We start from the raw sequence: 21,201 nt of genomic DNA, 5'->3' as shown, positions 1-21,201 counted from the left end.
TTGGATTTGCTCATAAACTTTTTAGCCATGAACAGTCAAATGTAAAAAGAAGGTTCTTTATATTTTAAGCTACCCACTCCAAAGTAATTTCTTGATCACCATCACCAGCCTATTTCTTACTAAAATACTCCCTTTTCCTTAACATATCAAATCCTGTGATCTAAAAAATGGTGTATTCCATGACACTGAAACAGGAAAAAGCTGTATAATAATTTCATAATATATAAGGCTGCCTATTTTAGTATGTTTATATTGACCAAGATAAAATTTAGATTTGGCACTATTACCAATCACTATTTCCGCAAATAGAGAAAACTACTTTTCAGACTTTCTTACAGACAGGATCTGATTGCACGCCTAATCTATTTTGTAGGGTTACTCTTTCATTACAATGACAATAACAGTAACTTTTTAAATTTAATATATAAATATCTTATATATATGTAAAAGCATATATATATATGTGTATATATGTATTTTTTCAGTTGTGCTTCAGCACCAACCACTGAAGTATAATGATTCAGTGTGTAAAGATTTTTATCAGGAAAGTAATCCTATTATGTATTTAAAACATGTATACACTATCCATCAGAATTGTATCAATGAGAAAGCATTCCTACACTTGTAGTTAAAGTCACAGTAAGATTGCAAAAGAAGAGAAAAAGAAGGGCATCCTTCCGACTTTAGTCATCCAACTTAGCCACACCTGTAGTCAGAGAAAGGATACTGGCTCTTCAAGGGATGATTTGCAGCATCTTCATTGAGTTTCTGTTCTGAAATGCCTGAAGAAGTCTCTCCCCCACGGCTCCCCACTCCCAGTTACAACAGAGACATGGGGAAAGAGCTGAGGCTTACCCTTCAATATGCTGCGTGCTCTTTTAAGTCTAGCAGTTGGCTTTTGCAAAAACAAACCTGGTACTTAAAGTTCATCTATCAGTAATTTTTTTCAGGTGAAGTCTGGTCTGCAATTACACTGGAATCAAATACAAGTTAGTTGCTTCTTCTTCCCACTCCTCACCCCCACAAAGCTTATCATATAAAATCAGGTAAGGTCACCTTGAAAGGCCTGTTTATCATCTAAAACTAAAGAAATCTGGGAAAGTCTCAACAAATCTTCCATTAAAAATTCAGCAATCTTAATTCTTTCAAATTCTGCATCACACAAATCCTGCTACTGAAACTGGAGGTAAAGGTCCTTACATTATATGAATACACAAACTTCACTATCCAGTCTATGTGTGCTGATTAATATTTACAGAATTTATATATTCTGCAAAAAAGAAAATGCTTTTTTACTAGCACTGAGTTAAAGATTTCAACATGTACTTACAATAAAAGACTAATTTCTTTTGTTACCAGGTAATTATTTTAGCCATGTGAAGATCAAAAAGAGTATCATTTATAGTATGAGCTTTCATGATTCTAAATAGGATATCTTATCTACTACTGATGAAACAAAATTACTTTTAGTCTTCTTTAAACATGTTGCATTTAATGGCAAGGAGTGACCCACATAAGTAGAGAAGTAGTAGTCAAGAATTCCATCCTCCTGTCCTTTTAGGATAGGACTTACAGAGGATGTACTAGTCAACCTTGGCAGAAAGGAAGAAGAGACATTTGTTTTTTATTTAAGAACAGTAGAAAACCTGGTATCAAAACATTTATAGAAAATACAAGTAAACAACCAGACTACTGAGAAACAATTGCATAGATTGTTTTGACTGCAAGCAAATTCAAAAGTACTTTTGACAGTAGAAAGACAAATTATAAAAGAACTGTCGCTCTTTTTAATCCAACCAAGTCTTTACGTGTGAAAAGACAGACATTTTTCAGATAATGCTTTTTAAAACTGGAAATTGATGAGAGGAAAAAGCCAAACACACAGATGTAGTTTACATTTCTGAATTGTACTTACCTTTCCTTCTAATTTTAGTGCTAATGTCAATTCCAGCAGGACTGAGAAAAGAAAATACTGTTTAAACTGGAACTGAAGCAGATTTTTCAAATACATCTAATATCTTTAAGAAATTTAGACTATTAAAACTTTGAGCAATATACTAAAGCAGTTCTCATTAGCATGCTTCCCCAGTTTCAGTTTTTGTATGATTTTAGCTGGTGATGCTTTCTAACCAATAAAGAGTTAATAATCTTAGTTGTTTGAAAGGTGATTTGCAACATTTCAGATGGTATTACGCATTGTTTTCTGTCTTTTCATATATTTAATCACAACTGTAGCCCCTTTGATTTTAAAATTGTCACTTGTCAGCCAGTCCAATAGGCTATTTCAGAACCAATACAATTTATGCATGGGAAGTTTGATGTTAAAACAATATTTATTTACATTCCCAGAGTGAGATGGTTTAATATATTCATGCTGCTATAAGACATGCTACAAAGCCTAATCGTATTTTGTGTATATACTATGTGTACAGAGAATCTTGCTTGTATTAAAATAAAAGAGAAATGAGGTTCTAAGTATCAATTTATAAAACAGTTCTTTGTAACATGTTGCAGTGTTTTGTGAAGCACTAGTCAATGAAATATTAACTATCAGTAAACCTCCATAGAAAATTTGTTTTCAAAAATTCATTATAATAGTTCCCATATATTTTATTTATGTTGCATTTCATAAAGTATATTACATCCCCTTCCTACACTTGCTGCACCAGATAAGCAGCAGCAGTATGACTAACATACTTGTCATTCAGGCACTGACCTGCTGTAAATACAAAAGCAAAGGGAGACTTAAAAATGATACTACCCTTCCCCCAACCATGACTTTCTTGCTGCAACCTGTGGCTCTCCCATCAGAACAGCTGGCAGATTTCAGTGCTGCCATGGCAACCCTGCCATCAGTTGGTTGGCTTGGTAACATTGCAGCAGGAAGAAACACACTTCATGTCTGAACTGTTCTTGGACTAGCAGAAGTATTTTTTCACGTTGCATTCCCAAATCCTTATATACTATTTGATTTAATAAATTTTGCAATGAAAAATCCTATACAGTCCTTATTTGCCAATGAAATCAGGTCATCTTCTCTGGAATCTTGCAAAGAATTAATATCCATTCCTTGCAACGTCACAGCAGATGGATCAAACCTCTGCAGCAGCTTCAACTGATCAACTGACAGTCCAGCTCCCTTCATGCCTTCTCCTCCAATGTGAGGTTCCTGTTCAAGTAACAAAGAAAAGCAAATTTTTGCATTTGTAAAGTTCTTAAATGCCCTGAATGTATTCTGAGTATGTGAAGAGTTACCTAACTGGTAAGGTGGAAAAGCTAGGTTTGTATCATTGACACTCGGGGGGATTCAGAAGTAATGTGGCCTTTTCTTGCCTTTTTCTGGCCAATATTACACAAACAAGTATACAAGATTCATTCAACCTACTTTGAGGAAATGGTGGTGTCCCTCATCCACTTTATCCTGTAGTTTAGAGCACTTGATGATGGGTGCACAGATCTAAGTCAATTCATTACTCAAAGGACTGAAACATCACAAGAAAGCTGTTATCACCAGACAGCTGGTCTAACGGTTTTAGGCTGCCATTTCTAAATGATGCAGCACTTCTGTTTAGTGATTAATAGCTATGAGTTACTTCAGTCAAAATAGTCATGCCTCAGCTCATTACTAATAAACTCAGTAATGGTAGTAGAAATACTTGCATTCTTCACATTAAAAACTTCAACTGGAGAGACTGAAAGCCCAATTCCAGAATACTTTACTGTCTCAGGAGGCATCACTTTGGCAGATGATACAGGAAAAAAATCTGAACTTCAGATTTTCTATGTCATGTAATAAGACTAACTGGTAAATGGGACTACTGTTGCAGGTGTATGTCTATGACATTGAGAAAAAAAAAGAAAGCAATGTTTAGATATCTGAATTCAGGAGATGACATTTGGCATCCAAATCCTGGAGAGGAGAAGGGCTTAAAATCACAGCCCTTTTCTCAGCATTTCTTCTGATTAGCATTGACTGCTTTTTATTTAATACATACCTGGAAGAAATCTAATTCTTAGCTGGATTTTCTTTCAATGCATTCAGTAAGGAATAGAACATAATGTGCAAAAGCTGGCACTGTAATATTAAAAGTAGATCTCCTTTGTCAGTCTACGTTATTTCAGCCATCACGCTTTGCTAACACATGATCTAACCCAGTCAGCACATGATGTGAGTTAATTGCTTTATGGTGTGCTGTAAAGCTGGGCAGCCAAGAGGTTGCAGCCTGATTCTTCTTTTCCTTTCCCTCAGCAGGATTTCAGTGCTTTTTAGGTAAAAGATGAAAAGAGGTGTCTATTGCAAATCGAGATAAAAATAATATAACAAAGGGAGAGAAGGGTAGAGACTTGAAGTAATAGAAGAATGGAAAGGTAGAAGTCTTGGGAAAACTGTATTGCAGAGGTTCAAAGACAGACCAGCATCTTCCTATACCATTTAATTTTTCCTTCCAGTTAAGTTATTGCATTTAAGCTGATCTACAGTATCTCCTGTGTAAATCTCTAAGAGGAAGTAAGTCTGCACAAAGGATCAGCTGCCATGCGGTAACTTACACCTACGAGAACAATGCCTATGGCTCCATCTCCTGTTCTTTCCTTACTCGCCTTACCCAACGTGATTCCAGGATCTGTTGCCAAACTGAGAAAGTGGAAAACAGTGGAGTGGGTGTAAAATAAGGTGTCCAATAAGAGACCCAAGAACATGGAAAATAGTACATAAAGGAATATGAGGTAAGTAGACCTTAGACTCCAGTTTCGTGTTCATTGGAAAAGATCACTGTAGTTTATACTACTGACTAACTGGTTATAAGTATTCTAAACTATCTATGGGTAAACAATTCAGTGTCATCTCATTTAAAATACACTATTCACAAAAGATTAAGTCTTACAGATATGGCATTTGTGTGTGCAAAGCAGTGCTGTATTTAAGACTGATATTACTAGTGAGAAAAAGTCTATTAAACCAGAACGAATCCTGCATTTGAGTTAATAGGCCTTGTGTTTTGCTTTGTCGTTCTGTTAAGGAGAATTTTTTATGCTGTTACATAAAATGTATAATCTTAGTTGAAATGGCTGGAACTGAAAAAATCCTAGTAAATGGATGATGAGAAAGCAGACAGAGGAAGAGAACAAAAAAAATCCTTGAAGAAGAGCTTCAGTTCTGTTAAATATTTATCAGCCTTCACATAATTTCTCATTGTATACCTATTGTATATATGTTTTTAACTTCAGTTAAAAGATTCATCTAAACTTCTTAAGACAGGTATAAGGCATCACAAAATGTATAAGTAAGCTAAACAAGTATCAGAGTTAGAATTGCCCTCAAAGCCATGATGATAAGCAACTACCCCACCCAGCTCATCACATCATCAGAGAGGAAGAGGGATGCATATGGTCTGATGACAGACTCCCTCAAAGTACTAATAAAGGTAACAGATATTTTTGAACTGTATGAACTGTATGTTCATACAGTTCCTTTAAATAAAGCATTCCTTTAAATAAAGCAAAAATAGCACTCATACATATAAAATCCTCCTTCCTCAAAACACAAGTTTATTTTCATTTATGTGCCATCCTTTATGCATGTCTTCACAACTTCAGTGGCATTAATAAAAAAATTGTCACCTCTTCTGTGACTGTGCAAAAGAAGAGAATAAAATATACATATTAAAGAACAACTGCAAGAGAAATTTTAACCTGTCTGAACTACCTTTTGTCCTTGTGTTTTAGAAGACTATTACGCAAATCAAAATAACAATACATAGTGGAAAACTACTTAATGATCCCTAAATGAAGCTAAATTAAGCACAAAACCAGATTTTTAAAAAGCCTCAGAAATCCTTGTGTTAGTTCTACTCACAGCAGTTAAATTTGTCAGCAGTGAAAAACAGATTTATTGATAGTAAATATAGCATATAGGTTTACAGTTCCAAAACAAGCTCACTAGATTGTATGAAGTACCCTGAAAATACTATTACCTGTGGATGAAGCTGGATGCATGGAAACCTTTTCAGGGCCCAAGCAACTTGCTCCTCATTTTCAGAAAGTGTAATTGTACATGTACTATATACTAAAACACCTCCTGGCTTTAGCAACTTCACTGCCTGCAGGGAGAAATAAAAAATAGTTCAGCTTATTTTTAAATGTAAAAACTTCCATATTAAGCAAAATGAACCAAGAATCCATTAAGCTATAATAATAAAATTTAGCACTTAATTAACTCAAATCTTTCTAAGATAGGCATTTAGGATACTAATTCTTCTCAGGGAATGCAGTAAAGGATCCCATGGATTAGAAAGATTGTTCTTTCCAAATAGGCATTATAGCTCATGCAGTTTATTAATGCCATGGAGATGATTCACCTTGTAAGATTTGTTATTTTTACAGCTCTGCATATCCCAGACAGATTAGGTCTGTTTTCACCACCTGCTGCCAACCATGGATACACAATACTTTTATCAGTTATATTATATGTCAACTGTTTCCACATATTTGGCATGGAAGCTGTACCTATACTGCTTTTCAAGCTGTTGTTCACTTTGAATATGTATCATTCATATTTAGGTTGCATTAAACCTTACCTTTCAGCATCAGCCTTAGCATCACACTCCTTAGCATGTTCCTAAGTCACCCTCTCTGACTTAGACCCTTGCAATTGTTATAAACTAAGTAATGAAGTGATGAAACTGAGGTATTAAAAAACCCACAAACAAAGGGTTTATTTACTATGGATTACATATACCTTTCCCATGCTGCAATGAATTGACTTCACCTAGTAACAGATATGGTGGAGCTGAGGTTAACTGGACCCTAATACTTCTTAGCTAAACTGGTAGGGGAAATAAGGCATAAAAGTTTTTGTATTCAATTTAGCTCATCTACTCAATGTTTAATACATACCACAGTGAAAAGCTTGCGCTGTAGTGGCTGGTAAGAAGTCACTTCCTTTAAAGTTGAGGAATAAGCCATGTTTGGTCTCTGTCCCATCCCACTACATGGAGCATCAAGAAGAATTCGATCAAATGATTCTGGTAAAAATGGAGGTCCTTCTGTGAAAAGCAGAGAGTAATGTAAAATTTGGCTGTTTCTTTCCTTGAGACTTCACCATAGATAAGGACAAGGTGTTACTGCTTCCTTGACATAAGACATGTATGTGCTATAGACAGTGTCTGCAGAAGTAGTCTCAGCTCGGGACAAGTCTCAGCACTGCTGGTGGTAGTTTTCATCTCCCAAAAACTGAAACAATTTAGGTTCTGTGAGCTCAAAAATTATCCCTTTAGGCAGTAATATTTTTTAAACTTAATTTAGTAATTTAATTTGAAAGTAAAATCTAACAGTAATCAAATAAAAAAGTTGAAATATGATTGGTCAGAGGTGCTGGGTACAGAGTTGTACATACAGGCTGTAACAAACCACAGCTTATAACTGAAACAAACCTTTACTGAGAGAAACCTGTAGTCAGTTGTTAAGACTGCTTTAAATAATAATAACGCACTGTCTATATAATAACTATTTCTTGTGATGCACACATCTGTAGAAAAAAAGCACTTCATAATAACACGAACTATTACAAGTTCTAATGTGTGACATGCTGGTTTTGAAAACAAGAATGATTTCTGACTATTACCTGGATGATAAGGGAATATGTATCTTCTGTATGCAGAGCCTATGCTTTAATCTGAACCCCACTGGATCAACAGCCCAAAGTTTTTACCTCCTCAGTTCTAAAGAGACTGTCCAGCTCAGCATCTCCAGGTACTGCTGCTACCATACTTGTATTATGCTACTGCTAACTAGCTTGTTCCTGCACTACAAAATGAGTCTTATCTGATTTATCTACCTCTGATCCATTACTAAAATGTTCAAAATATGTCATGTCTTGCTTGCAGGGATGTACAGAAAAGCCTTCATGATCTCTGAGTAGTACATCTTGCTCTTGTTCATCTGTGTAATTGCTACATACCACCTACAATATTCAATGTTCATAAAAAGACTATTAAAAAAGTATCCTTGCTCCTCCAAAGAAAGAATAACTGCAAGGCATAGGGACAAAGAAGGTGAATTATGTAATCTGATTCCTACTTAGGGTAACCAGTGAGTGAGATAAAATAGAGCGAGAAAGAACAGCACACTTTGCACAACAAACTAAAAATAATCAAGACAGCAGATACCGTTTAAATCATTCCATCATGGGAACAGAACCAGTATAACTGCAGCACTTCAGGAAAGCAAATGAAATGAACTTAAAATAATACACTGTGCTCCTATATAACTTTGCCCTGAACAGCTGAACAAACATCAATGAACTAAACCTTGCAGCACTCCTGGGAGTTAGGTATTAATAACTCCATTTTACTGATGAGGATTATGAGGCAGAAAAGTCAAGCAAGTGTACAAAAATATTTTTTTTTCTCAGACTAGGTCAGACAATTCAGAGTACAGGGTTAAATGTGATCATGAAAGACACTTTAAGGCTTCTTTCTTTGATATTATCTGGGAAAGGAATGGATTTCCTCTGATCATATTAGGTTGTGATAAGGGCGGATAATTTCACTTTTGTTTTTTCTTCATGGAGAAGCTGATAATCGCAAAAGACTAGAAAATAAAAGTGCCTTTTACAGTGCTAAGCAACTTAGGTATCTGCCAAGCTTTCAAGGACTTGCACACCTGTAGTAGGTTTAATACTATTAGTGCAAAACATTACCATTTTCTTCAAAAGCTACTACCATCCAAATTGTTTATTTTACCTTGATCGTCCTCTCTCTTCTCAACTGACAGGGCCTTTGTTCCATCATAGCAAAAGGCCTTAACGCAATTCAACTGTAGCAATTCAGCATTCTGCTTGATTTTTTTGACCTTGTTAGCTATCCTGTCCATGGCTATTACTTCACCCTGAAAAACACCCAGTTTTCACCAAAAGCATAGGGATTAAATGGATGTGCATTTTCTGATTTCCTTCCCCCACTCCCTCCCAGCCATGAGCAGTGTAATGAATAAAGCATAGTTTTCCCTACAGAATCATTTTATTCTTAAATCCACACTCCTGCAGTGCTTGTTTGCCCATAGTTTCCATCATACCTGCATTAGTATAGAAAATCTGTGATTGTAACTTGAAAACAAAAAGCAGTGCTTTTTTCTATATCTTTATATTTCCATGTATAAAATTAAAATTATATACTCAAAAAACAAATCAATTCAGATAAATATCCAGCATCTGTATTCTTACTTTTTACCACTTCAGCTGGAAGTAAGCACAATGAAAATATGTAAAGTGACTAAGGGAAAAAAGTTATACCAAAGGTACATACACAGATGGAAAAACTATAGATGTAAATCAATCTATGACAGAAACATGATTTACAGACGTATCACACTGAAAACTCTTTACTGGTAGCTTTATAAATGTTTGTAATAAATGTCTAATGCATGTTCAAGGCCTTTTGCACACATTCCCTACTGAGGGAAGAAAACACTTCAGTAGGGAAACCATCACAGAACTGAATACATGGTTTTTCTTTTTTCATACCATTACAGACTGTACCTTTCCATTAATGCACAGGCAACTGTTGAAGTACTGCCTAATGTAACTGCAAGACTCCTGAATGATCCGATATATTCTAATAAACCTATTCCAACAAAAATAATAACAACCTTACAAAATTCTTCAAGGCAACATTACATGTTTTTTCCCTCTCTGCTAGAAAAGAGTAGCCTGCATTTTTGTATTTCAATGTGCATATAGCAATTTAATATATGCAAAATTTTATTCCTACATTCTTATTTGAGTGTGTGGTATTTTCTATTTTCTCTACATATTTTTATTTATCTCAGTTTCATGAATCCAGCATATTCCTGCATAACGTTGCCTTGAACATTACAAATTGTTTGATTAAAAATAAATCAATAACATTTAAAAAGTGAAATTAAACATATTTCAACAAGTCAATCTGTAGCAAATAAGATTTTAAATGTGATGGTGACTATTTGATAAAGGCTGCCTGTGCCCATTTCAGTAACTCTAATGTATAGGAAAATATATTGGTAAGCAGAATGTGAGAATATTGTTTGCTGTTGTACGTATCTGTGGATTCTGACAGCTAAGGGAAGGGAACTGTACAAATGAACAATGGTCAGACTTTCTTCCTTAGTGAGAAAATTCCCAGTGACTTCTCTTACCTGGTCATGCATTAATGCTGCAATATGGGTTGTTTTTCCTCCAGGTGCAGCACACATATCCAAAATTTTCTCTCCTGGTTGAGGGTTTAAAATATGGCTCACAACTACAGAAGGCAAATTCTATCATAAAAACAAATATGGGATACTCTGCATCAATTCCTTTATTAAGGAATGACAAACTCACTGAAAAAAATACTTCATTCAGCAGTGAAGATACTATGATATTGCTCTTAGTTGCTTAACAGAAAACAAACTCTTTGCATAATATAAAAGGGACAGGGTAAGTCAGAAGTCTCAAATGGCTAGTTTTTTATTTAAAGCTATAAATGAGTTATCTATGACTGAAGTTCAAGAATTTACAATACATAGACTACAGTGCTAAAAGTAAAAATAAAATAAGCTGATTCTGTCTCAGACACAGAGCAGCTCTGTCTGTTAAAAATATTTTATATTAATATTCCTGTTTATTGGAATATTTACCATATTAACATAATTATGGAGTACACTAACAAACAGTTAAATTCCATAGGCAGAAGTTTAAACTTGCTGAATAAAGTAGCAAGAAGCTGAACTGCACTATTAATTGTAGAAACAGAATAGGTGCTTTGAAGAGAAGTAATATGCAATAATTGTGTGCAATATTGGATCTTAGACAATATGGAAATATTCTCTTCTTAGTTCAACACAAAGGTATAAAAACCTTGTAAAGATGTCTTTAGTACTTAAATAACAACTTAATGTCAACCTTGTATTTGGAGATTTTCCTGATTATCCACAGAATGATGTACACTGGAAGAGGTTCATATTCCTGAGTTCAAAGGCAGATTCCAAAAACTAATTGTTCTGTGCAGAGTATCTGTGCAAAAAGACTTTCTATGTTTCAAGTATCTCTTAAGTCACCCTGACGTCCCTTATCATATCTCAGACACAGTATGATTAAACCACCTACATGTAGATACTGACTTCATTCTAAATGCTTTGTTTTCCTTAAATCCAAAGACTGAATTAGGTGCTACTCTGAATAATGAATACATAAAGCATTAATGTGTGCTAAGAGAATATTCATCATTCTGTAAATAGTACAGACTTTTATTTTTGTAACAAACATACCTGTAAAAACAAATGACTAGGAAGCACATTGTCAAATGAAGGACTAAGGTAGACTGGCTCTATCATTCTTATGCCCAGTCCTCTGAAAAACATGAAAAAAAAAATCAACTACTCAGTTTTAAAAATTTAAATAGTATCCAATTAAAATTGTTATGCTTACAAACAGCAGCTTGAAACAACAATCTTACAAAAATAAAAGAATTTATAAATGAACAAATAAAAATACTTTTACAATTTTGTAATCTGATATTCTTTAAAATGACATCATTAAGTTGAACCAACTATGATAAAAGATGCACTACACTATAAATTGGAATCATCTGTAAAATTGCATAAAGCAAATGTATGTTTTTGTACACAGGACAAAACAAGATCTAATCCAAGCCTCGATACTGCAAAAAATGCATAAAACCAGCTCTAAATATGTTAGCTTCAATCCATAACTGCTTTTGCTAGCCATGTATGCACCAGTGCATTGGCACATGATTTCCTACTTATATTTTCCTCCATTTTCCAAACTGTCTGATATTTCCCCAAATAACTACAGAAATCCTGTATGAAAAGCCTTGCAAGAACACTGATTTGCCTGCAAAACAAAGGTTTGAACTTAGAAGTAACCTGAAGGTTTTAAATATGGATGAAATCCTGACACAAATTTAATTGTTAAAACAAATGTATCTTGAAATTGACAACAATAAAAACAAAACCAAGAAAAAGCAATACTGAGCCTGAAAACAAGAGATTACATTTTGCATATGTACTGGATAGTCCAACGAAAAGAAGCAGACTTGCAGGCACCAAATTTAGCGTTACATACTGCTATTCCATGTCGCCAACTCTAAAGGCATATCCTACCACTATGTCTACTATATTTAAGCTCTTATAAATCAGAAATCCTCTGAAAACGTAATCTTTCTTTCTAGATCTTTTGTAGTTTGTTCTTAGGATGTAAAGCCTCAGTCCATTTGATGGCCGTGCTCTTCTACATTCGTTTTTATATGTGTTTTAGATGACAGGAGAGGAATAAACTGTATGCTTCAGCAAGAAAATAGGAAAGCAAGTAATCTTGAAAAAGATAACTACCATGGCAAATGCCATTAATTTTTTTAAGATATCTGACCTTGTCTTCCATTCCCTGTCCCACCAAAACAAAGGCCTCTATAGGTATTTTTAAAAGATGGAGAAACTGGCAAGGCTGCACTTCTGTTCCATCGAAACAGGGATGTGGCACAGAACAACTTAGCAAAATGTAATTCTGCCACAGTGAGAAAATTTCCCAGTTCTGTTGGTTCTATATTATTTAAGTCATATGCTATACATAAATGATGAAAAGGCTCCCACTTATTTCCTCCTAAACTGGTATCTGCATACCACTATGAAACTAAATGCCTCCCCAGAAATACTGGAAACCCCAACACAGGTCTCAGTCAAGGCCATCTTATGCTTTCACATAGGGTCTAGAACATCTTTTTCCATCTTCTTCTTCCCTTTGCAAATTTGTAGGTGCAGATTGCAAGTTACTATGGACTGACTTCAACGGGCCACTTGAACTGAAGATTTCGCTGCGACTCAGTTCTGAAATACCATTTCCAAGGAAAACTTTGACTCCTTCAAATTCTTTGGCTCCTCTTTTACATTTCCCTTCAATATCTGAATACACTGAGACCAGATCCCCAGCTTTCACAACTGCAGAAGAACAGAACAAAGTACAGAAAGTTTGAGATCAACATGACACTTTACAGAACATTACCAACCAAAAAATTTGCGATTTTTAGTAGACTACTTACTTCAACTCCTGGATCATACCAAACTTTAAACTTCCTTAATGTAATCAAAGACAAAGATCAATTGATACAAAGCTTGAAAGTGTTAGGTGGTAAATGATGGCTACCAAATGACTAGAGCTACTGAGACACCAAGTTGTGAGGGTCACACAGTATGCTGTGTTTTCTAAGAGGCTACACAAATCTGCACTTTATTTGTTTCATGATGTCAGGGTGACCCTAAGTTTTCAGCACACCCATCAGGATTCAGTCCCCTGAGTGTCCTCCAAGCACACAAGTACATCAAAAAACACTGGTTCACACTTACTGAACACAGACAGTAAAGTTGTATTTGTCTAATGACCTCTCAATATCTAGGTAGATCATAGTTACAGCTGCTTTTCTCTAACTATTGCTTTGTCTCAAAGGATTATACATTCTTGTTCTTGTCTGGTTGTCTTCCCTCTAGAGCAACTGCTGTTCTCAATAATCCTCTTAGACAGTTTTATATCCCCAGTTAAGAGCCACCAGATCAGTAATGTATGTAAATATACACCAAACTCTAGAAGTGTAATCCTGCAGACTTTAAAAAAAAATCAAAAAGAGGGATGGTTTAGGTGATGTAGAATACTGAGCAAGCTCTATGCAGTGAGTAGTTGACAAATACACTTAAAAATAAAGCCCTCTTCTGATAGCAATAAACAATTCTCCAAAATTACATTTCTTATGTGAGTGACAGGCTGGAGGAACCAAAGGTATAACAAGTAAGACTAAGGACAGTTCAGCTTCCCAAGAAATCTTTGAATTATACTTGGGAATCCTTTTTTCCATTTTCAAGTGGCCTTCTGATTATGCACAAATGCCCTGAAATTCTTAAAGGGTAGTATTTCTTGAGTAGCCACTGAAAATTTTTCCTTTACACAGCTTCTTTTCACACAATGTGACATAAAACATTATGTGGTAGCTCACCGCTATTGTTTGCTTAAACTGCGCTGAAGTAAAACCTGCAGCAATTTAACTCTCCCATCAAGCATATCTGCCAATGATTTTTTGCAGTATTCAAACATAAATCATTTTATTTCACCCTCTGCTGACAATGATCCTTTCAAAAGCATTAGTATGGAATATAGTTCTTAAGCTTTTTGTAGCTTATACTGGCATTCCATATACATAAAGCTTAGGGTTTGATTAGTTAAAATGAACTCAAAATCCCTCAATCATTAGTTTACCCACATTTGGCTTGGAAGTTCAGTGATTAAATGTGTTCTTGCTGTACTATTTTTTTTTTTGCCTAGTTAGACCATCTGTGCTTAATACAGCCTTATTATATTTGGCGTCAAGTGGGTAGCATGCCCGTTAATTTTATTTTCTTATCTGCAATTCCCCTGAAGTGTTCCTGAAGTTCTATAGTACTTTTTTCTTTTCTTTGAATTGATGTTGCATGCATAATTACATGAAGCAATTATGATAAATCACTAGCTGACTCAAAGAAGAATTTGAATATTTATGAGGTTGTCTAAATAAGCAGTTTCAACAACTGCTAGGACAATATACTTATTTCATTATTGAGTCGTAGACTGAAAAACATTTCTGTTCAGTGAATTGGACTTCAGCATACGCTCAAAACTTCCTGAAGATTTTTTTCTGAAAGGGAATTAAAGTGACTAGATAAATGCTCTCCTGACTCATTTTGTTTAATAATAAGAACCATGATGATTAGTACCTCTCATCACAATAGAATAATAGCGTAAATCACCCAAAATTATACTGGTTTTACATAAAGTTAATTTGACCTTTAAAAAGAAAATAAATAGGCCGCTGAACACAAAGCTTGTATATGTAGATTTTTTTATCTTGTCTCATAGGCATTGAAACATAATTTCCATTTCTTAAGAATCTGACATTAAAATTGAAGATTTTTCTCATCAATGAAAAAAGGTTTTTACTAGATCTCTTATACACAAATGGTATCAACTGAACTTTCAATGCATTAAAAAAAAGAAAATTAGGGTTTTTTAGATCTGTAACTTAAAATCTGACAGGAGGAGGAAGGCAAGTAGCTTTGTCATTGAATGAAGAAATAACATATCTGGAAATAGTATCTATTAAATAATCAAGATACATCCAGGCACCATCCAGATGTGGCATCCTGTTTATTTTTTCTTCTACAAGACTGGAAAGCAGCTAACTTCTGTACATTTATTCAACTGAACATCCATAATAAAAGTTACGGTATTCAGTTGTAAAAAAAAGTCTTAAAAAGTTATGTTTTACTTTGAAAATGCTCTTTAAAAATGTTTTGAAATGACAACAAGAAAGTGAAATCCTTGAGAACTAATACTTCAGGTAGGAATTACATAAGGAAAAAGGAATTTAAAACAGGCTAGGTGAGAAATAATTACATATAATTTATTACAGGTATAATGAACAGTAGTGAAAATCTCAGAAAAAAAACATCAAAACCTTAAAAATGTGATTGGCATGAATTACATCTGTAAGATTAATTTCAGCTGTGAATACAAAAAAATTTCATGTTACTATTAACAACTGGAAATTGTCATCAAAGGGTGGCATTTTTTCTGCTGTCTTTACAACTTAACTGGGAAGAGAATTCTTACATCTTGAGGTAGATATGATTCCAGGGACATAAACGTGAGCTCCTCGAAGCACTGCATACCCACACTGGGCTCCAACAACTACTTCAGACTCATGTTTCTGTAAGTCTCGCCTAGAAATACAAAATGTCGTTCAGTGTAAAAATAATAAAAAGTATACTGAAAAAAGCCAAATATCCCCAAGTAAACTCTAGTTCATAAATACTGATTTTTGTCAGAATATAATAGAAAAAGTAGTACAATATCATGTATTACATGCAAAAGATTTATTTTAGTCCCAGAGAAATCACAGGAAAGAGCCAAGAAGAAAAACAATTCTCAAAACAATGCAGATTCTGGCACATTCTGCCACTATTGTGACCCTAACACAGGAATACGAAAAAATTATACTGGGATGGAGAAATAAGCCTCTATCCCTCTCTGGGCCAGATGATTGTGAAGTTATTTTTTATGTTTAAAAATGTATGAGTACTTGATTTCACTTGATTTCTTCCAGTGGAAGAAAACCCTGCCTGTGTTTAGCTAAGAGTTCCACATTCCCCATAAAAGTCCCATTCTTCTGTCTGTCACCTACCTGGCTTTCCAGGGAGGATGCACTCATCTTACATTTTGCCTACAAAACATCAGTCTCATAAAAAAGGAGAGAATGCATTCTATGTTTTTGTACATCTTTTAATTACTACAACTCCAAACTTGATAGTATATGGACTGTCCACTAGGCCATAACATAAATGAAGTTGTGCTTCAGTTACAGTGATCATCACTGTTTAACCAGAAAGTGAAATGTGTTACAATATATTAAGGCTAAAGACTGAAAATTTCAAACCTGGGTCCGATGACAGGAATTAATAAGATGTCCTGGAGTTTCGGGTGCTCAAGAACAGGAACACGTAGTCCTTTAAATTGCTGTTTAGTTAAAAATATCCCTTAATTATTAAGCACTACTAAAAAACATAATATTTAAATAAATACTTAACTAGACTGAAAACTACTTTTCTAATCATAATTTATAGCTATAGAGCACAAAAAACAAAGGGAGTGAAAACAGTTAAAAGTGGATGGGTAATAGTGTGAAATGGGACACTATTAAAAATATTAGTGTAAAACACTAAACGTGTAATAAACTGAGAAATAACAAGGTCACAAAGGGATTGACTGAGAACTGACTTCAGGGAGTGGGAGAGTACTTTGACACTCATAACCCTACTACTGGCTTTTTCTTTTTTCTGCAAGAAGGTTGAGCCAAGTTGTTATTAGAACACAATAACACCACCACAGAAGCTTGGGTCTAATCCGTGTTATCTTTTTTATGTTATTAGTTTAAAACCACTGTTTAACTCTACTTTTGTATTGTCTTACTTAACATGACAGGTTGGCAATACTTTTTTCTTGTCACCTTAACTTTGGATACTGAGAACTGAGTTGTGCAGACAGTTGAAAAAAATGACAGCTTGCTGTTTTATAAAGGTTACTGGATTTAAAAAAAAAAGTCTTCTCTCCTAAGCCCTCTAAATTATAACCCTAAAGCATGTAAAGGCATAAATGAGTTTGCATCTAATAAATATTTTCCCTTAAGAAAGAAAACAATCCATGACCATACTTTTGTTCAAAATGGTTATGTGGTTTCCTTTTCTAATCACGCTTCAAAATACAAAAAGTTTGTGAAAAGCCAGTCTTAACTCAGTTTTCAGCAGTCTTTTCCCTTGAAGCAGAATATCATACTGCAATACCCATTTCCAGATTTCTACAATCAAGCTAAAATTAGCATAGCTCATTACCATTCCAGCCAGCAGAACACTGTCAACTGCCTGTGCACCACAGAAACGTCTTGGCTCCTGTCATGCAAAAGCTCCCTGTACACCCACTAGCATTAATAATTTACTTAAAGAAGAACTGGATCTTTTTACACAGAGTAGATGTAGGACAGATTCAAAATGATAAATTTCTTAAACATAATGGCTTGCATATTATCAGATAAATAAATGTTTAAGTAAAGTAAGTAAAAATCCACAAAATTATATAAATATTAAAAACAGGTTAAAAAAACTACAGGAGCTGCAGAGCATCACTGGCTCCAGTTTCTAAAACACACAGATTTTCTCACTTCCCTAAACAGTTTCTGCAATCAGATATACAGACATTCTCCTTTATTCTTAAATAACGCATGTTCCTAAACATGCTGAAGACAGACCACCAAACTAGTTTTTATCTACTGTCTTCTCTATAGACTTATGACACCTTTACAGTATTTACTACAGTAGTACTTCAATCTTATCTAAGATTTGGATCTGCCATATTGAAAAGAGCTGGCTGCCTTTTCCCTCTATTATTGCCTTTCTTGGATGGATTAGATGAGGAATACTGCTAAGCAATGAATTTTCATTTAACATTTAATGTTGACAGGAAATCTATATGATTGCATAATGTTAATATTGGACACACATTAATGTAAAGTTTCTAGTAATGTAAAGCTCTCATAATCAGGCAAAAGATGAAATATCCTATTATTTCTGCTGTAACGAAGAAATTGCACAAACCTTCTGGATCTCCTCAAACAGCAGTTTTTTCACATGTTTCACTGAGGCCAAGTGGGTATTAACTCTTACAGTTGTAAAACTTGGTGGATGAGATAGATGACTTAACAGAGATTGATATTTATTCTCTGCCTCCTGTGGACCTAAAGCGGTGATAAGCTGAAAGAAGAGATTTTATTTCAAAGAGATTCACACAGCAACTTCTTGCTCAGTGCAAAAGAACATCATTGAATAAAAAATCCTTAGTACAGAGAAATAGGGTTGTGTGGTGTGCAATAATGGGAAATGTCTGTGTCTGGAAGCCCAGTTCCACTAGAAGCCTCATAATTTTCTTGAAAAGTACTCATTGGAAGGAAGTTGTATTAGCAGAAAGATTGTAAACAGTCTGCAGCAAGTATCAAAAGTAACTGCTCTGGGATAGAGCTCTGTGATACTTTACAAAGAACAGTCCTAGGGAAACGGAAGGGTAGATTCATGACTATGAATTGGTAACTTTCATTCTGATATATAAAAATGTAATCTTTGTATCCTTTAGCATTAGGAATTAATAGATTGTCTATGGTATTTTTGGTTCAATCCTTGAATAAGAGAGTAATTCTTGTCAGTATTATGTAGTTAATAAGTGGTTAATTATCTATGATCTCTCTTCAGTGGGATCCAAAACTGAATTCTCTGATTCATGTTACATTTATTTTTAAATATTTATGTTACTTTGAGCCAATGGGCATAAATACTAATTTTATATTTTAAATATAAAAAATATTTTATATTAAAAACTCTGTGTCTAATGTGAGGAAAATTGTAAGGTATTAAAGTTACACAAAGAATTTGTTCATGATTTGTAGTGTCCATGTCACATACCTCATTATTTCTGAACACCTTGGTGAGATACTCTTCAACTTCACAGTGGAAGGAGATTTGGGGGAAAAAGGACATCTTCATTTAGTTTTTAAAATCTGCTCGTAAAAAACTGAAATAAGTAAAATATTTTCTTAGTGATTCTTATCATATTCTCTACAAATGTAATATGTACTCAAAAACTAATCCCTGGTTTCCGATTCTTCTGTTTTAATAATGCACTTTTACTGCACTCAACACTACTCTTAATTACATTCCAGAATGCATTCATTTATATGTTTTGTACTTGCAATCACCTTACAGTGAGGTTACTGGTTTCCTTGCTGTCACATTCTTTCCAAGCCATTCCTTCCAAGGCTACTGTATCAGCATTTGAAATGTGAAGGAAGCATTACCACCTCTAAATCCTGTCCTGCAGTCCAGGTTTCAAGCTAGAGTTAGTATCTTCTTATTATCTGTTACAGTGTTGTGGTTTGGATTTGAAATGAGAATGGTGTTGACAACACACTGATGTTTAGGATTTTTGCGAAGTTGTTTTTATCTTAAGTCAAGGACTTTTTTCTGTGTCGCGCTCTGTGAGTGAGGAGGTATGCAAAAGAAAGCAGGAGGGGACATAGCGGGGACAGGCGACCCAAAATAACTAAAGGGATATTCTACACAACAGAATGTCATGCCCAGTATATAACATGGGGGGAGTTACCCAGAAAGGTTTTGGGAAGGGGGGACTGGCATGGGGCAGTGTGTTAAACTACCAAGGGGATTTCACTTCTCCCAGTACAGACAGGTAGTCTCACACAGAAGCATGATGCCACACCTGTGCTTTTAAGCACTGTTAATGAACAATTTAGGAAGTCACGGAACGCCTAACAGGAAAGTTAGGGCTTTACCAGGTATAACTGGTTCATAAGACCTGCTATGAAACGTGACTGCAGAACAGCTCCTCTGTCACAGGAACTACAAGGTATGTGGACTCAAGACATGAATTTGAATGACAAATACCAGATGTGCTTATTCCGGGGAGGGGAACAATATATAAGTGAAAAGCCAGTTAAAAAGATCCATCAAAAGAATAAAACCATTGTAAGCTGCCTGGAAATGTAAAACCACAGAACTGGAGGCTCAGGGCACACCCATATAAGCCTTCCACTTCAGGAGTACGTATGCCCTTTCCATGGTCATTATCTCAGAAAACATGCAATGTAGCTTAGAAAAAAAGGTGATTACAGTATGTAGGGAATTGCTTATTTAAAAGACTAAATAATTTACAGTCAAGGCTGAGGAACAGAGAGAGGGGATAGGCTACTAGCTTACAAAATCCGACACGGCAGGAAGCCAGGCGGGTGAGGAGACAGCCTCGAGCTTCTTCAGGTACAAGAGGCAGACTGCAAGCGTTCAGCAGGCGGCAGGTTCCATACCTGCGAGAGGTATTGTCCCCAGAGCTGCTCTGCCATACACAGGAAAGCCTTGCCGGACTTCAGAAGAAAAACCTTGAGGAAGTTTCCCTTCCCCATTCACCGCCTCCTCGCGGCTTTCTCTGTGCCTCTCAGAGGGGAAGTGCGGTGGGGAACGCGAGGCCGGACCAGCGCTTTGATCAGAGTACGCACACGCGAGCCGTCAAACGCAGCCAGCACCAGAGATGCCGACTCTTCCAAAACCCCCTTCCCCACCCTTTCTCATACGAGAAAAAAGTTGGCTCACTGCCGTGGGGAGCGGAATTTGGGGCGCCCTCCTTTATCTCCCCATCCGCCCATTAGTGAAAGCACCGCGGGGCGGGTGCGGAGGAGCCTCCCCGACGCCCCCAGCGCCACCTCAGCCCGGGGGTGCGCGAGAGGCGGCGAATCGAAGCGGGACCCGCCACCGCCCGCTCAGCCTCGGCGGACACCGAGCCCGTTGCAGACCGGGACACCACGGGAAAGGCGGAGCACGCAGGTGCCGGTGCCAGACCGCGCTCGCCCCTCCCGCGGCGGCCCAGCCCCCGACACGCCGCCAGCCCCCACCTACCGCCGGGACGGGGTGGTCCCGCCTCCTCCGGGGCGGCCGCAGGAAGTGCCGCCTGCGCGGCCCCCGCCGCTGTCGCCGGAGGAGTCGCGAACGCCGGGGCGGGGGCGGTGCGGCCGCGAAGCCCCGACTGCAGCAGGGAACGGGGAGGGC

General features: G+C 36.1%; 1 protein-coding gene across 8 annotated transcripts; it reads right to left on the bottom strand.

The window, feature by feature from the left end:
* Window positions 1-1,607: 1,607 nt before the first annotated feature.
* On the bottom strand, window positions 1,608-21,137 carry NSUN6 (NOP2/Sun RNA methyltransferase 6). Of its 8 annotated transcripts, none has more exons than XM_071560231.1 (12): window positions 21,052-21,137; window positions 19,054-19,162; window positions 18,196-18,351; window positions 16,485-16,564; window positions 15,662-15,771; window positions 12,813-12,966; window positions 11,281-11,362; window positions 10,171-10,290; window positions 8,742-8,886; window positions 6,895-7,043; window positions 5,973-6,098; window positions 1,608-3,169 (listed from the first exon to the last, which is right to left on the bottom strand). In XM_071560231.1, the coding sequence occupies exons 2-12, from the start codon at window positions 19,132-19,134 to the stop codon at window positions 2,957-2,959; spliced, it is 1,416 nt and encodes a 471-aa protein (XP_071416332.1). In that variant the 5' UTR covers window positions 19,135-19,162; window positions 21,052-21,137; the 3' UTR covers window positions 1,608-2,956. The 8 variants fall into 8 exon arrangements, with proteins under 8 accessions (XP_071416332.1, XP_071416335.1, XP_071416331.1 ...); XM_071560234.1 differs by having other exon boundaries at window positions 19,054-19,148; window positions 21,052-21,064; XM_071560230.1 differs by lacking the exon at window positions 21,052-21,137 and adding an exon at window positions 20,466-20,555.
* Window positions 21,138-21,201: the final 64 nt, after the last annotated feature.

The sequence above is a fragment of the Pithys albifrons genome, chromosome 7 (assembly GCF_047495875.1).
Source record: "Pithys albifrons albifrons isolate INPA30051 chromosome 7, PitAlb_v1, whole genome shotgun sequence".
NCBI classification, from domain to species: Eukaryota; Metazoa; Chordata; class Aves; order Passeriformes; family Thamnophilidae; genus Pithys; species Pithys albifrons.
Note: the sequence above shows the minus strand (reverse complement) of the source record. Positions and strands in the feature narration are given on the sequence as shown.